We start from the raw sequence: 21,058 nt of genomic DNA on the forward strand, positions 1-21,058 counted from the left end.
CTCAGGGGTTACTCCTGGCTATGCGCTCAGAAATCGCCCCTGGCTTGGGGGGACCATATGGGACACCGGGGGATCGAACCGCGGTCCTTCCTTGGCTAGCGCTTGCAAGGCAGACACCTTACCTCTAGCGCCACCTTCCCGGCCCCTTCTGAGTTTAAACCAATCAGTGGGAACTTCCTTATCTCAGTGTACGGAAACAGCAGCTGAGCTGGAGACTGTCAGCGAGGCTGTGGGTATGTTTAAAGCTGTGGAGAAATCCAGGCTGGGGTTTTTCTGGTTGAGGGTCTGATTCCAATTGAGCGGGGGTGAGGGGTCAGTCAGGATGCTTGGGGTGGCATTGAGAGGTGCCTAGCGACTGCAGTTCTTAGTGCTTTTCTCCCTCCCTCTTTCCCTCTCTGCTTTCACTTTCACCAGATTGCAGAACCTTCTCCAAAGCAGTTTCCGTCTCAGAAAATCCTCATGTATTCCCCATAGGAAAAAACAACCTGCCAGCAAGGAACTTTCAGAAGTTCTTTGTGCCTCTTTCTCTTTATTGGAGGGTTTATCTAGTAACTTTAGAGAATGAATCTGTGTTTGAATTCGAGGTACTGTGACTTCAAAGGAAAAGCCAAATTCTCCAATTCTGGACCCTAAAGCACCCCTCAGAGGGCAAAGGGGGAATAGATCCAATTTCTCCCCAAACAGCTTGCTCCTGGTCCCACTGGCAGGCCTCTGCTCTATCAGGTCCCCACTGGTAAAGGATAGGATTGGGTCCCAGGATCTCAAGAGACCTGGATTTCACCTCGAGTTCTGCAAACTCCCAGGCTTCTACTTACTCAGAACTTATCCCAGGAAACCAGGTTAGCCCAAGAAAGAGGCAGGACTCACCCTGGGACTCCAGGAGCTCTGGCTCAGGAACAACCCATGTGTTCCTTCCCTGCTCTTTCAATTCTTTGTCCCATTTTACCTATGTTCTTGGACTATACAACTGAGGAGTGAAAGCTGGAAATGAGTGCAAAAATAAAAGGGAAGTTCAGGATGTTTATTAAATTAGGCTTATTGAGAAATTTAAGCCTAGTCTAGGGTCAGGCTAAGTATAGGTTAGAGTTAGGAATAGGATGACGGATAAGGGTAGGATTAGGTTTTGTGTAGGGATTAGGTATAAAGTATTGCTGCATTCAAAGGTAAAATTGGAAGTTAAATATAGGGCAATAGTTGAATTTTGAATAATTGGTAGATTTAAAACCAGATAAAAGTAAGGATTAGTATAATATTAGGGTTAGGGTTAGAGTAGGATTGTATAGGTTTTGTGATATGTTTCTCTGTGTTTAACATTAAAAAGGAAAGTTATAGTATGGCATGGTTATTAAATTTAGGCTGATTGAGAATTTCAACCTTGGCCAGGGTCTGGCTAAGTATAGATTGGGAGTATTAGGGTAGGATTAGGGCTAATGTTAGAGTTAGATTCTGTGTAGGGGTTTGGTGTAAAGTTTTGGTGTTTATAAAGTTGAAACTGCAAGTTAATTATAGGGAACTTTTTTAATGTAGGCAAAATGATCGTCTTATATCTAGAATAGGGTCCTAACTAAGTATAGGTTAGATTTGTGCTCCAAGTAGACTCAACTGTGCTATCTAAATGGACTTCTTCATTGACTCTTTGTTTATTAAATGGGGATTTCAGTTACAACAAAATGTGATTTTGATCATGATTTACTTATTAGAAATTCGAGGTTTACCTCCTGTACTGAGTTCTCTCTTGCTTCAATGTTTAATCCAGTTTCTAAAAGTTTTCTTGTTTATCAATAATAAAATAATGTTCTAGCTGGCCAAATGTTCCATGATTACAAATAGAAGAGTTGAATGGAGCAACTAAACTTAAATTTTTGTATTTATTAGTGAACACATGATAGCAACATTTGTCTTCTACAACTCTGTTTCATGCATTTTGTCAATTCAAATCTATATCTACTCTCCAGAGAGAAGACATTTATATATGAAGAGGTACAAAAACGCATACAAAGCATATTTGCATTGCTGTGGAAAATTCTAGCTTCATCTTCTCTACCTGTAGATCTAATATTGGAGCATTTCAGGAAAAGCCATGGCCTTACACACAGCTACATTGACATTTAAGGAAGAAGCCACCTGCTCCATCTGCCTGGAGTTGATGACTGAGCCTATGAGCGTTGACTGTGGGCACAACTTCTGCCGCTCCTGCCTAACAAGCATCATTGAAAACCAGCCACAGGAGACATTTCACTGTGCCCTGTGCCGGGCATCATTTACTAGGAATAGTCTCCGACCCAACAGGCAGCTGGCAAATCTCATTGACTCCTTCAGAGAGATGAATCTGAGAATGTGTGAGGAGCATGAACAAAGGCTCCTCCTGTTTTGTGAGGATGACGAGAAGCTCATTTGCTGGTGTTGTGAACGATCAGCAAAACATAGAGGACATGTCACTACTCTTGTTGAAGATGCACACCAAGACTATAAGGTAAGTTTGTGTGACAGTGGGCTTCACAAATCCCTGCTCTCATGTTGCTCCCACAAGTGAGGTCTTATCATAAAATTTGGCATCATATATTGAAATAAGATTTAATCATGCCATTTTCCTGAGTACTAGTTAATATGGTTCCTCACTGAATATGGCCCTGAATTTGCATTATGACCTTCAATAGAATGGTCGGACATTTGTCTTCCTCCACTTTTGTTAAGATTAACTTCTCTTGTGCTAAAATACAATGTGTGCAAACCCACAGCTGCATGATTTATTGTGTGTTTGAGAATCAACAATGGGTCAAACCTGTGATAGATTCTGAAAATACAAAATGTAAGAACACAAAATCTTTCGGATACCCTTCAGTCTTCTCCAAAGTCTGGCTGCTTGGTTTGGATCCTAAGGGGTAATGGAATGAATGATATCTGAGGAGCTTTTCCATTAGTGCTTCCTGAAGGAAGAATATAATTCTTATTTATAGAATATTAGGAAAAAATATAGTTATACAGTGCTTCGAAGGTCAGAATATTCTGGTATATGTGGATCAGATATCAGCACAATCCTCCACCTAAAACTTTCAGTAGATTATGTCTTAATTCCTTCCTAATGCCCAGTTTCTAGCACAGAAAAGATGCTAAAAATTCTTTTGACTGTTCCTCCATTTTGAGAGTACAAAGTAATCAGTGTATACATACCCTCAGCAAGCACTCTCCAGCTTTCCAGTTATCAGGAGTCATCAAATTCAGTGTCATGTTAATACTCTTTGAAAGCTGAAATTCCTCTTATGTGTTTAATGAAGAGTTATCAAGTTAACTAGACTTATTCAGCTTTTTTTTTTCCCAACAGACAAAGCTTGAGAAAGCTGTGACAAAACTGAAGCAAATGCAAGATGAGTGTAAGAATAAAAAGATGTCCATCAGAGAGCAAATAACCAACTGGGAGGTAAAAATTTTTTTTGAGTTTTTATAAGACTTTTTAGTTGGTTTTGGGAGCCTTACTGGATTATGTTCAAGGCTAAGTCTGTGCTCGAGAGGGTCATTTCTAGCAGGACTTGGTAAACCACATGTGGTGACAGGGATTGAACTGGGATAGCTGTGTGTAAGACAAGTGCTTTACCCACTGTACTATTTCTCTGGCCCCCAAATTTGAATTTTTACCTCAATCTATTTTTGTATTCTAGTGCTGAATATAGTGGCTTATTAGGCAAAGCACAATGATAATTTATTCTTATTAAGCCAGACCAAATAGATGAACTCAAAGAGAAAACCATTGTGTGTTAATATGCAGCATTTTTATGAGGTACTTCGAAGAGCGTCTGCATCTGTGAAAATTTGCTTTCAATTCCTCCAGTCTTTCAATAGTAATTGACTAGAATTCCTGATTTTTCAGGCAGGGGAAGCAGGATTGAAAGAAATAATTCTCCTTTCCAATAATCTGCCTTTGACTGGAAATCAAAACTTAAATACCTCATAGTTTAAGCAAATCATGTTTTAATAAACTCCTGATTTAAAGGCTTCAAGCATATTAATTTATCCTATTTACCATAGTAAATGATAAAGCACTCATAATTACATGTTCATAAATTAACTTTTGTAAACACTACAAATCAGGATCACTCTGGGTGGGATTCATATTCCTCAAGTTGTATGAAACTGATAAGCAGGATCATAACTGCCCTGGTTACATAATTAGATTATTTAGTTCTTCTACTCCTTCTTTCTGCTATATCCTGACTGAAGAATCAAGAATCAGTTGACTATAAAAATACGAAAATTTCTTCTACACTTGAGTACCTCACCTTGGATACATTAGGAAAGCTGGCACATTCTTTCAATGCAAATGGCTCATAGGAAAATAGAAATGCTATCAACTTTTTTTGTCAGCATGTATATTTGTGTTGAAGTAAGCAAGGCTTGAAATTTATTATTTTAACTGTGATATGTGGATAGTTCCATGGCTTAAGTCCTTTTACTTAAGGAACTATCAAAATTATCCATCTACATTGTTTTGTTATTTCAATTAAAACTATTTTTAGAAAATGGTCTTGCTTCCAACTAGCTCCTGGCCTCTATTACTCTGTTCCTGATATTTTCTAGATATTTTATATATGTAGACTCATACAGATTTTGTTCTTTTATGTCTGACTTTACTTCCCTCAATGTTCCTTTTAAAGCTCTGTGCAAGCTGTAACAGATGTCAGAGATTATTTTTTTCTTATAAACAAACAATAAACAGCCTGCAAGATTGTTCACAGGGCAGAGATTGAGCTATTTAGACAGGAGAGGCCCAAGTTTGATCACTGGCATCAGTCCTTTGTGCACTTCCAGGAGTAACTTAAGCACAGAACAAGGAGCAACCTCTAAGCAACACCCTCCTGCCCCCTTCTAGCCCAACACCTACCTTAAATAATAAAAAAAATATTCTGTTGCATCTATGTACCATATTGTGCAGTTAAACATTTTCTTCGTGTCCACCAATAATACTTTTATTGTTTCTAGAAAACTATAGAGGATCAGAAAGAAAATATCCAGAGTGAGTTTAAAAATCTCAACATCTTCCTTCAGGAAGAGGAGAAGTTTTATCTATCAAAACTAGAGAATAAAAAAGAACAGGCTCTGAAGAAACTGCAAGCTGATCAAGTAAGTCTGAATATGCAGAGCAATGAATTCAAGCACCACATCCTGGAACTAGAGAAGAAATGCCAGGAGCCGGAGAATGAGTTGCTACAGGTAAGACTGTTACATATGAGGTAGAGACCCAGTTTGCTCCAGAACCATGAAGATGAAAATGGTGAGGAGATCCAGGCTTGGGGGGTGACTTCCACTAGTATCTATCAAGTGTCTTAACGTGAATCAGAAACATAGACCTACTCTGGATACTCATGGTAGGTTTCTTGGCCCAATGGAACCACTGGAGAACTTTTGATACCATTTATCTGCCTCTATCTCCTGTACATAAAATTCTGACTGCATGACTGTCCCCTTCCATTGACTGGGGGTGCAATGGAAACATAGACCAAAATGAATGATAAACTGTTCCTTGATTTCTTTGTAAAATTCTTATTCCAAGGACTTCTATGGGGCCTCTTCAGCTTCAAGGAGGACTGAACTATTCAGATAAATGCCTAGAACTGATTAGTCTACATTTTATAGAATAATTCGAGGTGACACCAGATGTTGAGAATGCAGTATAACTGCCCATCAACATGTAATACCTGCTGCCACTCAGAGTCATCTAATTTCAGGGACTCGACTTGGACCTATCACTTAAGACTATAGTGATAAGTTATTTCTAATAACAGGCCACTCTGAAGGAAATTAATACCATGACCTGAGTTTTGGCAGAAGAAGCCTGGGAACTTTCCTAGCCTTCTTTCCCTAGCAGTCCCAGGCTAATGTTTCTGAAATCATTGCATCTCTGTACAGATCTCTGCAAGGAAGAGACACATGCAAAGATTGAGAGCAAGGCCTGGAAGAACAGCACAGTCCCTTAGAACAACTGCCTGAAAACCAACCTATGGTTAGGAGCTCAAATCCCTAAGGGATCCATATACACTGAACATAATTGTGATGATTTTGCTGTTTGAGTCTGGCTGCTCTGCTGTCTATGATCCCAGTACTGAAAGTGCTTTTTTGCTTGCACCATAGACACGAGCAAAAGAGTGTAACTACTGGTAAACACCATTTAGAAATAAGTATAGAAGCTATGTCAAAAGTATACCACTGGTGTGCATGTGTGTGTGTGTGTGTGTGTGGTGTGTGTATGTACACACCATAGTGACCCTAGCAAGCACCTCCACTGTAACTTGTGTGCCAAGGGTCACAAGTAGGAGACCCCTGATAAGAGTGTATGCAAGCACTGAAACTTATGAATGCAAACCTTAATGAACCCATTGACCAAGGGTGCAAATGCTATGGTCTGATTTGCAATCTCTACCAATTACCATGACTAATATGTCAGCACCCAAATCAGGTGTGGCTGTAATTCCCAGACATAACAATAATAAAAGGGAAAGGGGCCAATTAATGCAAATTAATTAATGCAAATAAAAGATCGATAAATATGCTACCATGCAGAATAATATAAAGGTATGGAACAGGAATAATTTTATCTAGGAATCCATTGATATCTAAGTCTGGTGACATTTCTGTTTCCTTCTTTGGAAGCAGTGGTCATAAAAAGAGAACAGTCCTATAAATCAAGCCCCATGAAATCTTGGTGTTTTCAAACTCATCTTTGGTCTTTGTTTCCCTACAGAATGTGAAAGACACCTTGAGCAGGTAAGTTCTATATGAACAGAGAAGGGAAGGAGTGCGGATATATTGGGCTGATTGGATTGCTCCATGAATGAAGTCTGGCCTCTGCTTATTCCAGGAGTTCATCTGTGAAGCTGAAATTGCCAGAGCCTTTTTCTTTGGATCTTAATACTGACTGCAAAGTTTCTGAGCGCTACTTTGATGTGAGGAAAAAGTTAAAGAGCTATCAAGGTATGTAAAGAACTCACTCACTCCTGGGCCACAGAGATAGATAAGGCATGTGCCATACATGCAACAGATAAGTTTGATCCCATGTGGTCCCCAGTCTGTAATGTGACCAAGAGACATAGCAATATGTTTTTAACTAATGCCATACATCACCAGCTTTGTTCCTCTGTTCTATTGCACAAAATAGTTGTGAACACTTCTTTCTTATCCATAGTTGCATGCCTGTGGATAGTTTCCTTGAGGGTTATGTATTGAACTGAAATGGGGCTATGTAGAAATACACAACTTAATTTTATTAAATACATAGATCTGAGGTTGTGTCATTTAAAACCAGAAATAGTGAAGCTCACTCTGTGCCATATATTCCAATGACTTTACACAGTGTTTCCAATATCATTTCTATTTTCTGAAACCGATGTATTGAACATGGTGATACCTCATCATCACCTAAATTCTGTTTCCTCAATTTCACCGTTTAACTGATCTTATTTTTAAAGATTTCTTAAACCTCACATGTCTTCTGTGATTTATCCATGATAGAAGAATTTTCCAGGACCTTAGTGATAATGCAACTGGTAGGGTGTTTGACTTGCACATGGCCAACCCAGGTTTGATCCCATCATCGCATAATGTCACTGGGTACTGCTAGGAGTAGTTCCCGAAGAGTCAGTAGTAAACCCTGGGTATCACTGGGTGTAGCCCAAAAACAAACAAGAAGAAAAAATTTTTCCTAGGATCAAGCACATATTTTGCATGTGGGAGGCCAGGGGTTGATCTCAATACTACATGCTTCCCAGAGCACTGCTCTGGGACATAAAAACAAAAAATGTTGAAGTTCCAAGTTTTTAATTTTACTTCTTGATTTATGGGATCTTAGAATAACAAATCTATTCTAGCATGTTTTTGAGCACATTGATTCCATATTTTTATCTATAAAATTTTAGGTTTAGAGTAAACAGGTCTGAAGAACTAAATTTTCAAGGTGTAAAGAACTAAGTTAACACTGGCATTGGGTTTATAATTGTATTAGTTGTACTAATTCGTAAGATCATGTGATTTTTCTCCTCTTATCTAGTAAGGTGGTGATTATAAAAATGTACCTCTTATTGTTAGACCATAGAATTCTCAGGAAACTCTCCTTTCCAATAAAAGCTACTTTTTATTGCATAGACATCATATCTGACATGTTGACTGTCTAATATTAATGCGACATAAAATCAGAGCTGTGCTGCCCAATACTTTCCTGATTAGATAGAATAGTAAACAACTTATGCAAAGGTGGATAGGAATTTGAGATTTATAATTTAAGTTGGACATGTAAAATTGAAGCTTGAGTTTTGTCTAAAATAATCACAGAAAAGATAAATATTTTTTTTAAGATACAGTCTTTCTTGCCCTGTATTTCTTTTCTGGATAGCATGTAAGTAATTTCAATTCCATTGAATCAAGCAGAAGCTAGAGGAAAGGGAGACTGGTTGATGTGGCAATAGACATACACCTTTCTTTCTGGAAACAGAGAAAGCAAAGTAAGGTAGTTATTGAGTTGGTACAAAACAGAGTAGAATAATTGCTTCTGCATACTTGATTTTCTCTACAACACAGTTCATCAGTGTTAATCAAGAGATTGGTGAACTGTCTCACTAGAACCTCCCATCATGAATTTCTGTTTTAAATATTGCACTTCTAGGCATTATAAGACAGGATTTTTAAAAAAAATTGTTTCTAATTAAATAATTCTCATGTATATGGGTATTGAGTGCATCACCTTTATTTTTATAAATAACTTTATTTAAAGACCATGTATTACATAGTTGCTCATAACACATTTGTTCCAAGACCAATGTAAAATTCTCTTCATCATTGTTTTTTTTTTTTTTTTTTGGGAGGGGAGGTTATCATTGTCCTGAGACTCCCATCTATTCCCAAACCTATTCCTTTGAAAGGTACAAAATAACATATTTTTATATTGCTTGTTTATAAGTAAGTTTTTATGAAATTATTTTTTAAATATAGTGATAAGAAAATTTGTGAAAACTAAGGAATATCACTTTATGGTTATTAAGTTACCGTTAGAAATGTTTGCTAAATTATTGTTGCTGGTTGATTTTCTCTGAGTGTATCATTTTATATTAGCCCCTATGGAATGTTGTAAAATCACCCCACACACCAACCCTGGGTGAATGGGTCTGAAGCAGGGTTGCACATGAAACCAGGCTGATAGTAAATCTCATGTAGTCTGGCAATCTTCTACTTCATATCAAGAATGCTCTGCCTGCCATAACTGTTATTTTTAACTGTTATTTTTATTGAATAATGAGACCACTCTGGGGTGGAGGAGTGAAGACAGAGTAAGGACAGATAGATCAGCTATCTTGAGCCAGTCCTGCCCAAGTTTTCATACATGTAAGACAATCTCTGCTTTGGGGTAAAACCAAGTGGTAAACATACAGATACAAATAAACCAGGGATGGTCTTTGTTTTGGGTAAAACAAGGTATGATCTAACAGAATATTATCTGAATTCAGAAAGAAGGACAAACTTGTACATTAAATTCATAAGAATGTGCATCTATCCTGAGGCCTAGGTAAATATTGAGACATCTATAACAACCTATGACATTTGCTGTGTTCATATCCTCAATGTCTCTAATTACCATCCAGGCTGGAAGGGCTCATTTCTGCTCCAATAGTTCATAAATCTAAATGTTCTAGAAAGGAAAGAGAGGGTTTTGAAGAGAACAGTTACATGCTAACTCTACTTAGTTTGGGGTCTATCTTCTCAGTATGACTAATATAATGATGATGATGATGATGATGATGATGATGATGATGATGAATAAGATATTTTATTAATATTACCATTTAACAGATTAACATAGTCTTAGAATTTCACCAAGAGAATACATCATGTCATTCGGTATTTCCAAGTCATCTTCAGGACACATATGACATTTTCTGCTTTATATTGAATAAGCTGAGGCTCCAAGAATGACTCATTCTAAGAATGACTATTAAGAAATAAAACTTGCATCTCAGGACACACAAAAATCTGTTATTTTTTTCCTCTTAGTCAATGTCACTCTGGATCCAGAAACAGCTCATCGTGATCTAAAAGTGTCTAAGGATCGGAGACGTGTAACTGGTTTTTCCTTCAGGATGAATCTTAATACTAGGTTGAATGCTACAATGTTCTACTCTGTTCTAGGCTGTGAGGGCTTCTCCTCAGGAAAACATTATTTTGAAGTGGATGTGGGAGATGGAAATGGGTGTGGGGTAGGCGTTTGTCTAGAAAATGTGGAAAGAGATGATGACCAGCGGCAGGATCCTCTGTCGGGATTCTGGACCATTAGACTGTGCCAACCGGATGGCTGCATAGCCCTGACCTCTCCTCCTACTCACCTTCATCTGATGGAACACCCCCAAATCCTGGGGGTATTCCTAGATCTGGAGGCTGGACTTGTATCCTTTTACAACATGATTACTAGCTCTCACATCTTTACTTTTCCCAAGGCCTCCTTCCCTGGGACTCTCAGACCCTTTTTCCAGGTTTGTGGTGATTCCTTTTTGTGCCTGCCTCCTCCAGATAACTAAGGAAAGGCACCAAATCTCCTTCATCATTTATCCGCTGTAGAGAATATAATGTAAATCTAGGTGAAGACAAACAATTGATCTGGATTCTTCACTGCTATTTCGCTGGACCAGAAACAGTCTGATGTTTTTAGTGGATACTTAATAAATCTGCATGGAATAAATAGATATGGAAATTCTCAAAATCATTACAGCCAAGGAACCATGAAATGGGAAAAGAATGCAACATCATAACAACATTGTCTTCTTTCATCTCACTAGATGTATCATTCCAATAGTAAAATAAAACATTCAGATGTTTCATTTCCAAGAGTCCTTGAATGATCAAAGGGATCACCAGATTATTTGGCCACTGAAACTTTTGTGTGGTGAATGGGGGCAAACCAAGTGTACAAGTCAGTGGCATAAACGTGGTGAAATCAAAATGGAAATAACCATTTTGATCACTGACATTATTACTGAAAAAAACAACAACCCATAAACATTACCAACTGTAAATATGTTAATGAAAATAAAATATCAAATGGGAGTATATCAAACTATTGAAACAGCAGGGAGCATATTCTAAAAATTAAATAGTACAGAAGGGTCACTTGAAACAGAAAGTGAAAATACACTCGAAGCCTTGATTAAATGACTTCCTAAAATGAAAGGCCAAAGTGACTTGCAGAGGGCAAAGAAAATGTGAATAGGCTATTATAAAAATCAGACCTATACAGAATTCAAATTGAATAATAAAATGCATCAAAAGAAGAGAATGGAAGTAATTCATGCTTCTATGTTTCCTTTTTTTAAAGAACTATCAAGTCATAGTCTCACTGAAGATTTTGTTAAGTTCTACAGAGTAGACTACTCAAAGAAGGGTAGGCATTCTCTTCCAGGTAAAGGCAACTTATATGTTCATATCTATGAAGTTCAGGATCAGTAAGGCAAAGGCACAGAAAAGCATCAGTTTTCTTCTTACTATTCTTCAAATCCAAGACAGCTTCTAAGGTGCCAGCTATTCCATGCATTCTGTTGGGGTCCATGGAAGCCCACCACCAAATAAGGGCTCCGAATTCAATAGGCATGAAAACAGCAAAGCAGGTTTATTAATTCTAGGTAGCTAGGGCTTCCAGACAAAGACCAGAAATCCAGGAAAAAGCGGGACTTTTATAGTTCAGAAAGGGAAAGTAGGAGGGGGTACAGCATCTGGTACAAGAGTTACACAAGTTTTCCAATGTATCGTAGTGTTGGGCCACTCACCTTGTTGAAGGTCTTGTGGTCAGCACTTCCTGTCCTTGAAGGTATCCCGTTTACACTGAATGGGAGTTGCAGTCCCCAGGGTGGGAGTTATGGGGAGCTAATCTTTGTTTAAAACAGCAAGGACAGGTTCTGCTTTTAACATGCATAGCAAAAGCACATAACAAAAGCAGTTTGTCATACTCTACTTTCCTAAGCTTATCCTTCTTAGGCTTCACAATTCTAGATGGAAAATGGAAAAAGAAACACAGAAACAGGACACAGGGTGTACATGCAAAAGCAACTCTACTCTTATCAGATTTTCCTAAACCTCACCATGGAATCCCTTTGTCACACATCGATAGAATTTAGTTAAAAAACACATGTAGGGCGTCTGCTCAATGTTTTCTGTTTTCATGGTGGTCAGATAAATATTTTAAATTAAGAATCTCATATTAAGAAATGGAGAATGGATGTGGAAGTAGCTAGTCAACAGTCTCTAAAAACACACTACTTAAATTGTTCTAGTTAATGGCTGAAAAATGGAAAGCTTACAAACCCATTGGCTTAAGAAAATAACTTGATAAAGCCCACAAACTAATTGAATGAAAACTCAAAGGGGCCAGAGCCCTTGTCTTGCTTTGCTGGTTCTATCCAAAGCATCCCATATGGTCTCAGGAGAAATTTCTGGGTGCAGAGCCAGGTATAACCACTGAAGGCCTCCAGGTGATGCTCAAAAAACAAACAAAAAAACTTGCTAAAGTTAACAGCCCAACCAAAAGGAAATTAAGTCTAATCTAATTGGTAGCTAGTGTTAGAAAGTGACACTCCCAAACAGATGCTTATCTTAAGCTGACAAAGACCTAATTTTGATCTTTTCCCACAGAAGCAGTCAGAACAGGTAAGTATGAAATTTCATTGTCAGAACCAACAGATTTTCCCCACACCCAAAAGAAAAGAAAATAATTTTCCAAAGGGGCAGGAGTGATAGCACAGCAGTAGAGCATTTGCCTTGTACATGGCCAACCAAGAACAGACCCAGGTTTGATTCCAAGAATCCTACATGATCCCCGGAGCCTGCTGGGAGCAATTTCTGATCATAGAGCCAGGAGTAACTCCTGAGTCCAGCCAGGTGGGATCTAAAAACAAATATTAAAAAAAAAATCTCTCCAAGAGCTTTATCCATTTACTATAGAAATATTATCCAGGGCCAGGAACAATAATGGAGGGGACTTTCCTCACACTCAGCTGATCTGGATTTGGTCATTGGTACCCTCAGAAAATCCCTGAAGTCCTGCAAGGAGTGATCCCTGAGCACTGAACTGGAAGTAAGCCCTGAGCACATCCAGTGCAGCCTGAAGATCAAAAAGAAAGAAAAAAGAAACATTACCTAATCATGAAGAAATTTAATTCCCTCATCTTTCTGCTTCTAAAAACTGATCATTTTTTGTAGCTTTTCAGAGCACTTTTCTATTTGAGAAATACCCAATTCCAAAATTTTTAAAGGTCATTTAGGTCTTTAAAGCTTGTTACCTCAAGTTTTTGTTGCGTAATACTGTCAGAGCTTGGCTGACTTAACAAGATGAGTAATTTTCAAAATTTTTAATTTTGAATTTTCAAAAACTGGGTCACTCAAGACACAAAATTTCATTGCTCCTTGTTCTGGGAAATCCAAATCAAAAAATCCTGGTGTAAGAACTCCTCTTCTTCTTTCCTCTCTCTATACCTCCCTCTTCTCCCTCCCTCTTCCTTCTCCCTCTTTGTCCTCTCTTTCTCTCCCCCAGAAAAAAAGGTAGGTGGGAAGAAAGAGGGCATCAGGGAGGAGGAGAGGGAAACTGTTGGCAATGGGAAATTTGCACTGTTGAAAGTTGTACATTATATGACTGTAACTCAATCATGAACAACTTTATCTGTTAAAAAGAAAACTGTAATATGAACAACCTTGTAACCACGATCTTTAAATTGAAAGAAAGAAAGAAAGAAAGAAAGAAAGAAAGAAAGAAAGAAAGAAAGAAAGAAAGAAAGAAAGAAATAAAGAAAGAAATAAACAAAGAAAGAAAGAAAGAAAGAAAGAAAGAAAGAAAGAAAGAAAGAAAGAAAGAAAGAAAGAAAGAAAGAAAGAAAGAAAGAAAGAAAGAAAAGAAAAGAACACTCTCAAAGGAAGTGACATGAAAGCAGATACATCCACAGGAATTTTTATGTTTTTACTTATGCAATCCTGGCTCTTTTTACCAGGAAGACTAGAAGATCAGTGATTCATCTTACAAGTTCTTTCCTTTTTTTTTTTCACTTTGGGGTCACACCCAACTGTGTACAGAGACTAGTACACACTAGTACAGAGACCAGTACAATGTTTGGGGGGGACCATGCAGTGCCAGAGTTGATGAAACCCAGGCTTCCTGCATGCAAAGATGCACACTAGCCCCTGAGCCTATCCATTTACTGATTTTATATTTGGATTGCCCCTTAATAGATATGCCTTCACTTCACTTTTTAAAGCATGATGAGCAGAACCCCCACAAAATGCTTTGCAGGGGAGGAGTGCAAGATTGATTCAGAGGACTCTTGGCATCCAAGTGTGACTTTTGCCCTTTTTCAGTCTCCATACCTTTTAGGTTACGCCTTATTTTACCTAAAACAAGATCATCCATGGTTCCTTTGTATGTTTGTTTACAACTTAAATTTACCACAAAATAGAGATTGTCTTACTTGTAAACTTGGGTGGGAATAGCTCAGGATAGCCTGAGCTGAGCTATCTGTCCTTACTGCCCCACTCAGGGGTGGTCTCTGTATTCAATAAAAATGGCAGTTCTGGCAGGCAGCTTGCTCTCCCACGAGGTAGAAGACTGCCAGACTACACGTGTTTTACCCTTGTCCTGCTTTGGATTATTTCATGCATAACACTGATGCAGACTCATTCACCTGTGGTTAGAGATATGGCATGTGGGGTGATTTTACACCTATCAACCAACTTAGAACATTACACACATTAATTACTTCAATAAATGTTTTAATGTTCCCCTTTAACCAGTGTCTCATGAAATTGAGGCTCTAAATAAAGTAGCCTTATTTTGAGATGAGGATCTGATTTTCTTGCATTGTGTGTCTCCCAGTTGGACGGGGATAGCAGTTTCTTCCCTATCCAACTTACAGAGTTTGCTTCTGTGTGACTAAATGCTCCATCCATGACCTTTCCACCACCAGCACAAAGTCAAGTGGTGACAGCAATCACTCTATCATTGTAGGGCAATTAGTGACTCTTGGACTGTCCTGGAACTGATTCTTGCTCCTAAGCTGTGGATCCTGAGGGATAAGGAGGAGGAGGAAGAAGACAGAGCAGAACAAAGAATGGGGCCTGGAGCAGGCCTGTGTCTGATGCCCATGAGTTCTGCTATTATCACATTCATTTCCCACATCCTCTTAAACTAAAACAATAAGAGACCTTAGTGAGCACAAAGTAGGTATATTCAAATGTTAGAGGGGATTGTTAAATCCTGAGACCCTAAAGGTATAGCCAACCACAGTAACATGTAAAAGATTGTAATGTGAGAATAAGCAGTTGTCAAACCCCCTTTTTGAAGAAAGGGCTAGTACAGGATGTTCTCATCAAGATGGACCCAACATGTGGGCTAATACCCTTCAGGAATATCGAGGGGAGGAGAGGATGTTCCCATCAATATGGACAGAGATGGCAAAAATAATTAAATAATAAGAGGTTAAGGTCATAATGTAGGTTCCAAAACAAACAAAAAAAACAAAACAAAAAGAAACTACAAAGTTGTGCTTAAGATATCAGATGGCTGCTTGAAATGTTAAGCTACTGTTAAGACTGTAAAATTGTGGGGCCAGAGAGATAGCACAGCGGTAAGGCATGCCTTACATGCAGCCGACCTGGGTCCGTCCCGATTTGATTCCTGGCATCCCATATGATCCCCCGAGCTTTCCAGGAGCGATTTTCTAAGCACAGAGTTAGGAGTGACCCCTGAACATCGCTGGGTGTGGCCAAAAAACCCAATCAATTAATTAATAAATGAATACATTGTTTAAAAAAACGATTATAAGATTGTAACCCTATATATGAATCAGGATCCTTGTCAAAGTTTCACTGCATTGGACAGACATGGACCTCACCTAGCCGGAAATTAAACCTCCCTTTTGCTATTATATTATCAAGGCTGGTTTCTGAGTTCCATGCCATAGGGGAAGCTTGAATCTGGACCCAACACAGTCTCATGAATTAATTCCCAAAGGACTTTTGTGACAAAAGCCAAATGAACTCTGGAGCTGGATCGATAAATCTTCGAGGAGGGATGGCTCTTGCCTTGCATACAACCATCCCTAGTTCTATCCCCAAGATCACATATGTTCCCCCAAATCTCACCAGGAGTGATCCCTGAGCACAGAGCCAAGAGTAAGCCCTGAGCACTACTGGGTATGCTTCCCTTTCTAAAACACACACACACACACACACACACACACACACACACACACACACACACACACACACCCCACAATGTAGAATGATTGAAAAGTAGAGTCTGTGAGCTGACCCTGTGGAGATTCTGGGATAGGGACACACAGCAGTATCCTAGGTTTTGTTTCATTCTTTATTGCTCCAAATGAAGGCAGTGATTGCTACCTTGACCTATCTTACAAAGTATATGGGAGGGGCCAGAGCTGTGGCGCAGCAGTAGGGTGCTTGCCTTGCAAGCGGCTGACCTAGGGCTGACCATGGTTTGATTCCCCAGTGTCCCATATGACAAGCCAGGAGCGCTTTCTGAGAGCATAGCCAAGAGTAACACCTGAGTGTCAATGGATGTTGTCCCCCAATCCCCCAAACAAAAAGAAAACAAAACAAAAAAAGTATATGGGAAACTTCACAATCTAGGTATCCACCCCCATGATAAATTTACTTCTGAGGTCTGAGTTTTGTTCAGTTTGGACTTCTTGTTGAGGTCTCTGGAAGTGGCAGCTCCAGAGAAGGCTGGGGGGTGGGGGGAGACAAAGACAGAGAGAGAGAGAGAGAGAGAGAGAGGAGAGAGAGGAGAGAGAGAGGAGAGGAGAGAGAGAGAGAGAGAGAGAGAGAGAGAGAGAGAGAGAGAGAGAGAGAGATGTTAGTGTTAGCTGTGAGGGCAGTGCAAAGTGCAGGTCAGGGTCTGGGGTGTGTGTGTGTGTGTGTGTGTGTGTGTGTGTGTGTGTGTGTGTGTGTGTGTGTGTGTGTGTGTGTGTGAAGTCCCGTCTATTACCCTATTTTCTTTCAGAACAACCTCCTAGAGACTCAGAGAAAGGGAGGTGACTTTCCCTAGACTACAGGACTCCTGATTGAAAGTATCCTACTGTAACCTTTGGAGAAGTACCCTGCAAAGCAATAGAAATCTCTAGAAGAAATTCCCTACAAATCTGCAAGAGATAGTATAACTTCTAGAAGGAAATAGCCTATTTAATTCTTCAGGAGTGCCAGCTTGAAGTTCTGCCTGAGCAGTGTGAGTTCAAAGAAAAACTCTCTCTAAACCAGTTCTGATCTCAGTTCCTCTCTTTTCAGGTGTGATAATTGTTGCTTTTCATATTTTAATACCTGTCATGTGGTACATAAAGACTAATGAACATTAAGTCCCTTAGCCATTAAGTATTATAGAATGATCCTTTTCTTTTATTACCTTTTCTAACTTGCTGCCTACTCTATTTTAATACTAGTGTGACTGTGTCTACCTTTTTCAGGTCACTGTTTGCCTATATGCTTGTTTTCAAGCCTTTTACCTAGAGTCTATGTTTATCTTTGTGGTTTAAGTCTGTCTCCTATAGACAGCAGAAAGCTTGTTTAGTTTTCTCTTTTATTATGACTTTTCTTGCCTTTTAATTGGGCTCATAATTTTTAATTTTATTGAATTATTAATGTAAAATATTTCCCTTTTTTCTTTATAAAATCTATTTCAGCATGTCTCTGTTTTGTAATTTTTAATATTCTTTTACTTTTTCCTTGTTTCTGTCTTTTGTATAACAGTAAGATTCCATTATTCTTCCTCTTTCTCCTCTTTCTTTCTTCTTTTCCTCTTCCTCCTTCTCCTCTTCCTTCTCCTTTTTTGGATGTACTCAGGGGACCATATATGGTGCCAGGAATTGAACCAGGATTGGCAACTTGTCAAATAGTCAAGTGGCTTCCTGCCTGTCTGTATTTCCATTGGTTTATTCATTCATTCATTTATTTATTTATTTTGGTTTGTGGGCCATACCCAGAGGTGCTCAGAGATTATTCCTGGCTATGAACTCAGAAATTGTTCCTGGTTTGGGGGACCAAATGGGACACCGGGGATCCAACTCAGGTCTGTCCTCGGTCAACCACATGCAAGGCAAATTTCCTACTGCTGTGCTATCACTTCACCCCTTCCATTGGTTTCTTCTTATTAATTTCGTCTAATTATTTTTGTTTTGCCATTATTATGAGGTTTATACCTAAGGTACTAAATTTATGGTCTATTTTTAAACTGAAAGCAATTAGAGCATAGAACTTGGAAGTTCAGGGCCATATTCCTTGTACAAAGCTCTAAGTTTGATCACTGGTACCACAGAGTCCCCTGAGCACCATCAGATGTAGTCCTACAGTTCCCCCAACACTTATTTGAACTAAGCAGCATCACAGTACCAGACATAACATCCAGTGAACTGACTCAGTTTTCCAAGTATCACCAAGAGTGGCCCTTGGGTTCCCTAAACACTGCTTAATAGCACTCCCATGAAAAAGAAAGTAAATCTTAAGTTTGTTGTAAAAGTTTCTATTATTTTCTTTATCTTCCATATTTTGAGTCTTTTTATATTTAATTTACTTTATTTAAAGAGCATGTGTCACATAGTTGACCTACCTGATCACAAGACATTTGTTTCAAGGTAAGTGGGAGAGAAATTTTTTTTTAAAAAAAGTAAGAAAGAGGGGCCGGTGAGGTGGCGCTAGAGGTAAGGTGTCTGCTTTGCCAGCACTAGCCTAGGACGAACCTCGGTTCCATCCTCCAGCGTCCCATATGGTCCCCCAAGCCAGGAGCGACTTCTGAGTGCATAGCCAGGAGTAACCCCTGAGCGTCACCAGGTGTGGCCCAAAAACCAAAAAAAAAAAAAAAAAAGAATACAGCAACAGGCAAATTTGTGAAAATCATTGTATCTCCAATGCGGTCATTAACTCATTGTCAGAAGGTTTAGTAATCTCTTTTTGCTAGTTGACCATTCTATTCATTTGTTTTTGAACATTAGGTGGCTTCAGGTAAACATCAGCATCTAAATTGTTGTGTTTCTAGGGGGATGTCAGTATTAAACAAACATAGAGTTGTATACTGCTGCAAATGTGGCTTTGAGGTCCAGGAATTCCAAACACTATTGCTGATACTGCAGCTTTTGTGGGGCATTCTTTTGGCTGCCAGGGCTTCCAGGAGTATGAGAAGATGGGGGTCACTCCAAAAAATTCTTGGTGATATCAGCCCAAATACTGGCATACTTGGAGTTTTGGCCAGGTTAGTGTCTCTACAGAGAGCCACAGAAGAGTGGGGAAGAAGGGTCATTGTCAAAGCAGTGATTAACACAATAGGTGTGGCTAGCATAGGGCAGGGACTTTGCTCACTCTCTCCTCCTGAGATTGTCAGCTTTCAGCTCTGTGGCTGGCACACCCATCATTTTTCCTGGCTTTGTTTACATCTTTGAGAACAGAGTGAGTCTATGGAACTGTCTGGGTGCAGACATGGTAACTGTATTTGTCTATTTAGGGTTTTTAAAGTATTCTAGTAACGATTCTTTTTCTTTTATAAATATTCCTAAGTGTTATGTTCTAATAGCCCTTTAGCTTTTGTCTGAAAAGTTCTTTACTGCTCTTTCAAGTACCTAGCAAGGTAAGACATTCGTGGTTGGCGGTCTTATCTATTCAGAAACACATATAAAATATTTTACTTTATTCAAATCCATAAAATTTTTGTTGAGGAAACTCCCATTTGGCTAAAAATTTTCATGAATTCTCAATTCATGTCTTCTCTTTAGACATTTCAACATTTGTGGGCCACAGAAGTTCAGGCATGATGCATTTCCATAATTGTAGAAAATTCTGACTGCATTGCTTTTGACTATATAATTAATATTGCTATTTTTTTCAGAATAAAAGTCATGGCCTCAGATGCAGCTCTTAATAAGATGAGGGATGATGCTGCCTGTTCCATTTGCCAGAGGATTATGGTAGAGCCCATGATCATTGACTGTGGCCATAGCTTCTGCAACTTGTGCATATCTGGCCACTTTGAAAACAGACCATTGCCTTGTCTCTGGAGGACAGGAATTAGTCCCCTGTGCCAGGCAAGATTTAGGAGGAGTCAGGCCTAACAAGCAACTTCAAAACCTTATTGAAACCCTGAAGCAAATAGACCATAAAAATAAATGTGAGCAACATGGAGAACTGCTCTGCCTGTTCTGTGAGGATGATGGGCAGCTCATCTGCTGGTGCTGCGAGTGGACACCACAGCGCAGAGGACATACTACTCTTCTTGTAACAGCTGCATGCCAAGTCTACAAGGCAAGTGGATAAGTTATAGAGTTTCACATATGCCAGCTCTTCTGTTGTTCCCTAAGACCTCAGATTATTTATCATGAAATTTGAAGTTGTGATTGAGAAACACAGCTTTCTTTATATTGTCCTTCTGAATATTAGTTTATAAATATGTTTCCATTGCATCAGGTCCTGATGACACACTTGACCTAACTAATGATGCTGTCATGAGCTTCCCTTACTTTAGGTTCCAGGATGAACAAACATTCACATACATGGTTAATTCTGCCCCTTGTAATTCATATGGGCAGACCATGTCATAGAATCTGAAAACAAAGGACAAAGACGCATGACTTTGTAGGTATCTAGTAGTCTAGTGGGGTAAATAAACAGCCTGGAGTAAGTGGGGTTTTTAACAAGTGGGAAGGTATCTGTAGAGATTTCCCACAGATGATGGACTCATACAAATGACTGTATATAGAAGTGAGATGGAAGTCTTGATACGATGATGATTGTTACCTTTGTGTGAAGATGTTACAGGCAAGACCGTAACATTAGGAATAGTTCAGATGCTGTTTAGTGCTTAAACTCACAATTATGACTCAAATATCTACCAGTTATTGTCCCATATAAAAGCTATTTAACTCCTTCCAAAATTCTAAATTCGATAATCCAGAATTGATGTTAAAATCCTATCTAACCGTTAAGAATTGCAAGGAGATACACTGTGTTCAGTACACTTGACCTTGAAGTATAATTAATAAATGAATAACAGTTA

The 21,058-nt window shown here is 38.9% G+C and overlaps 1 protein-coding gene across 1 annotated transcript; it reads left to right on the top strand.

Moving 5' to 3' along the window:
• Positions 1-1,959: 1,959 nt before the first annotated feature.
• Positions 1,960-10,568, top strand: LOC125996020 (E3 ubiquitin-protein ligase TRIM38-like). The gene is made up of 6 exons (XM_049764976.1): positions 1,960-2,473; positions 3,323-3,418; positions 4,975-5,205; positions 6,734-6,756; positions 6,851-6,963; positions 10,030-10,568. Exons 1-6 carry the CDS (start codon positions 2,081-2,083, stop codon positions 10,548-10,550), a joined length of 1,377 nt encoding a protein of 458 aa, XP_049620933.1. The 5' UTR covers positions 1,960-2,080; the 3' UTR covers positions 10,551-10,568.
• Positions 10,569-21,058: the final 10,490 nt, after the last annotated feature.

Source organism: Suncus etruscus, chromosome 18 (genome assembly GCF_024139225.1).
Source record: "Suncus etruscus isolate mSunEtr1 chromosome 18, mSunEtr1.pri.cur, whole genome shotgun sequence".
NCBI lineage: Eukaryota > Metazoa > Chordata > Mammalia > Eulipotyphla > Soricidae > Suncus > Suncus etruscus.

What these genes read in the sequence shown, in the direction of transcription:
- LOC125996020 (XM_049764976.1), top strand. Translation starts at nt 2,081, where the DNA reads ATGGCCTTACACACAGCTACATTGACATTTAAGGAAGAAGCCACCTGC. An exon ending in ATGCACACCAAGACTATAAG is followed by an intron (nt 2,474 to 3,322) that starts GTAAGTTTGTGT and finishes TTTTCCCAACAG; the next exon opens with ACAAAGCTTGAGAAAGCTGT. An exon ending in CGGAGAATGAGTTGCTACAG is followed by an intron (nt 5,206 to 6,733) that starts GTAAGACTGTTA and finishes GTTTCCCTACAG; the next exon opens with AATGTGAAAGACACCTTGAG.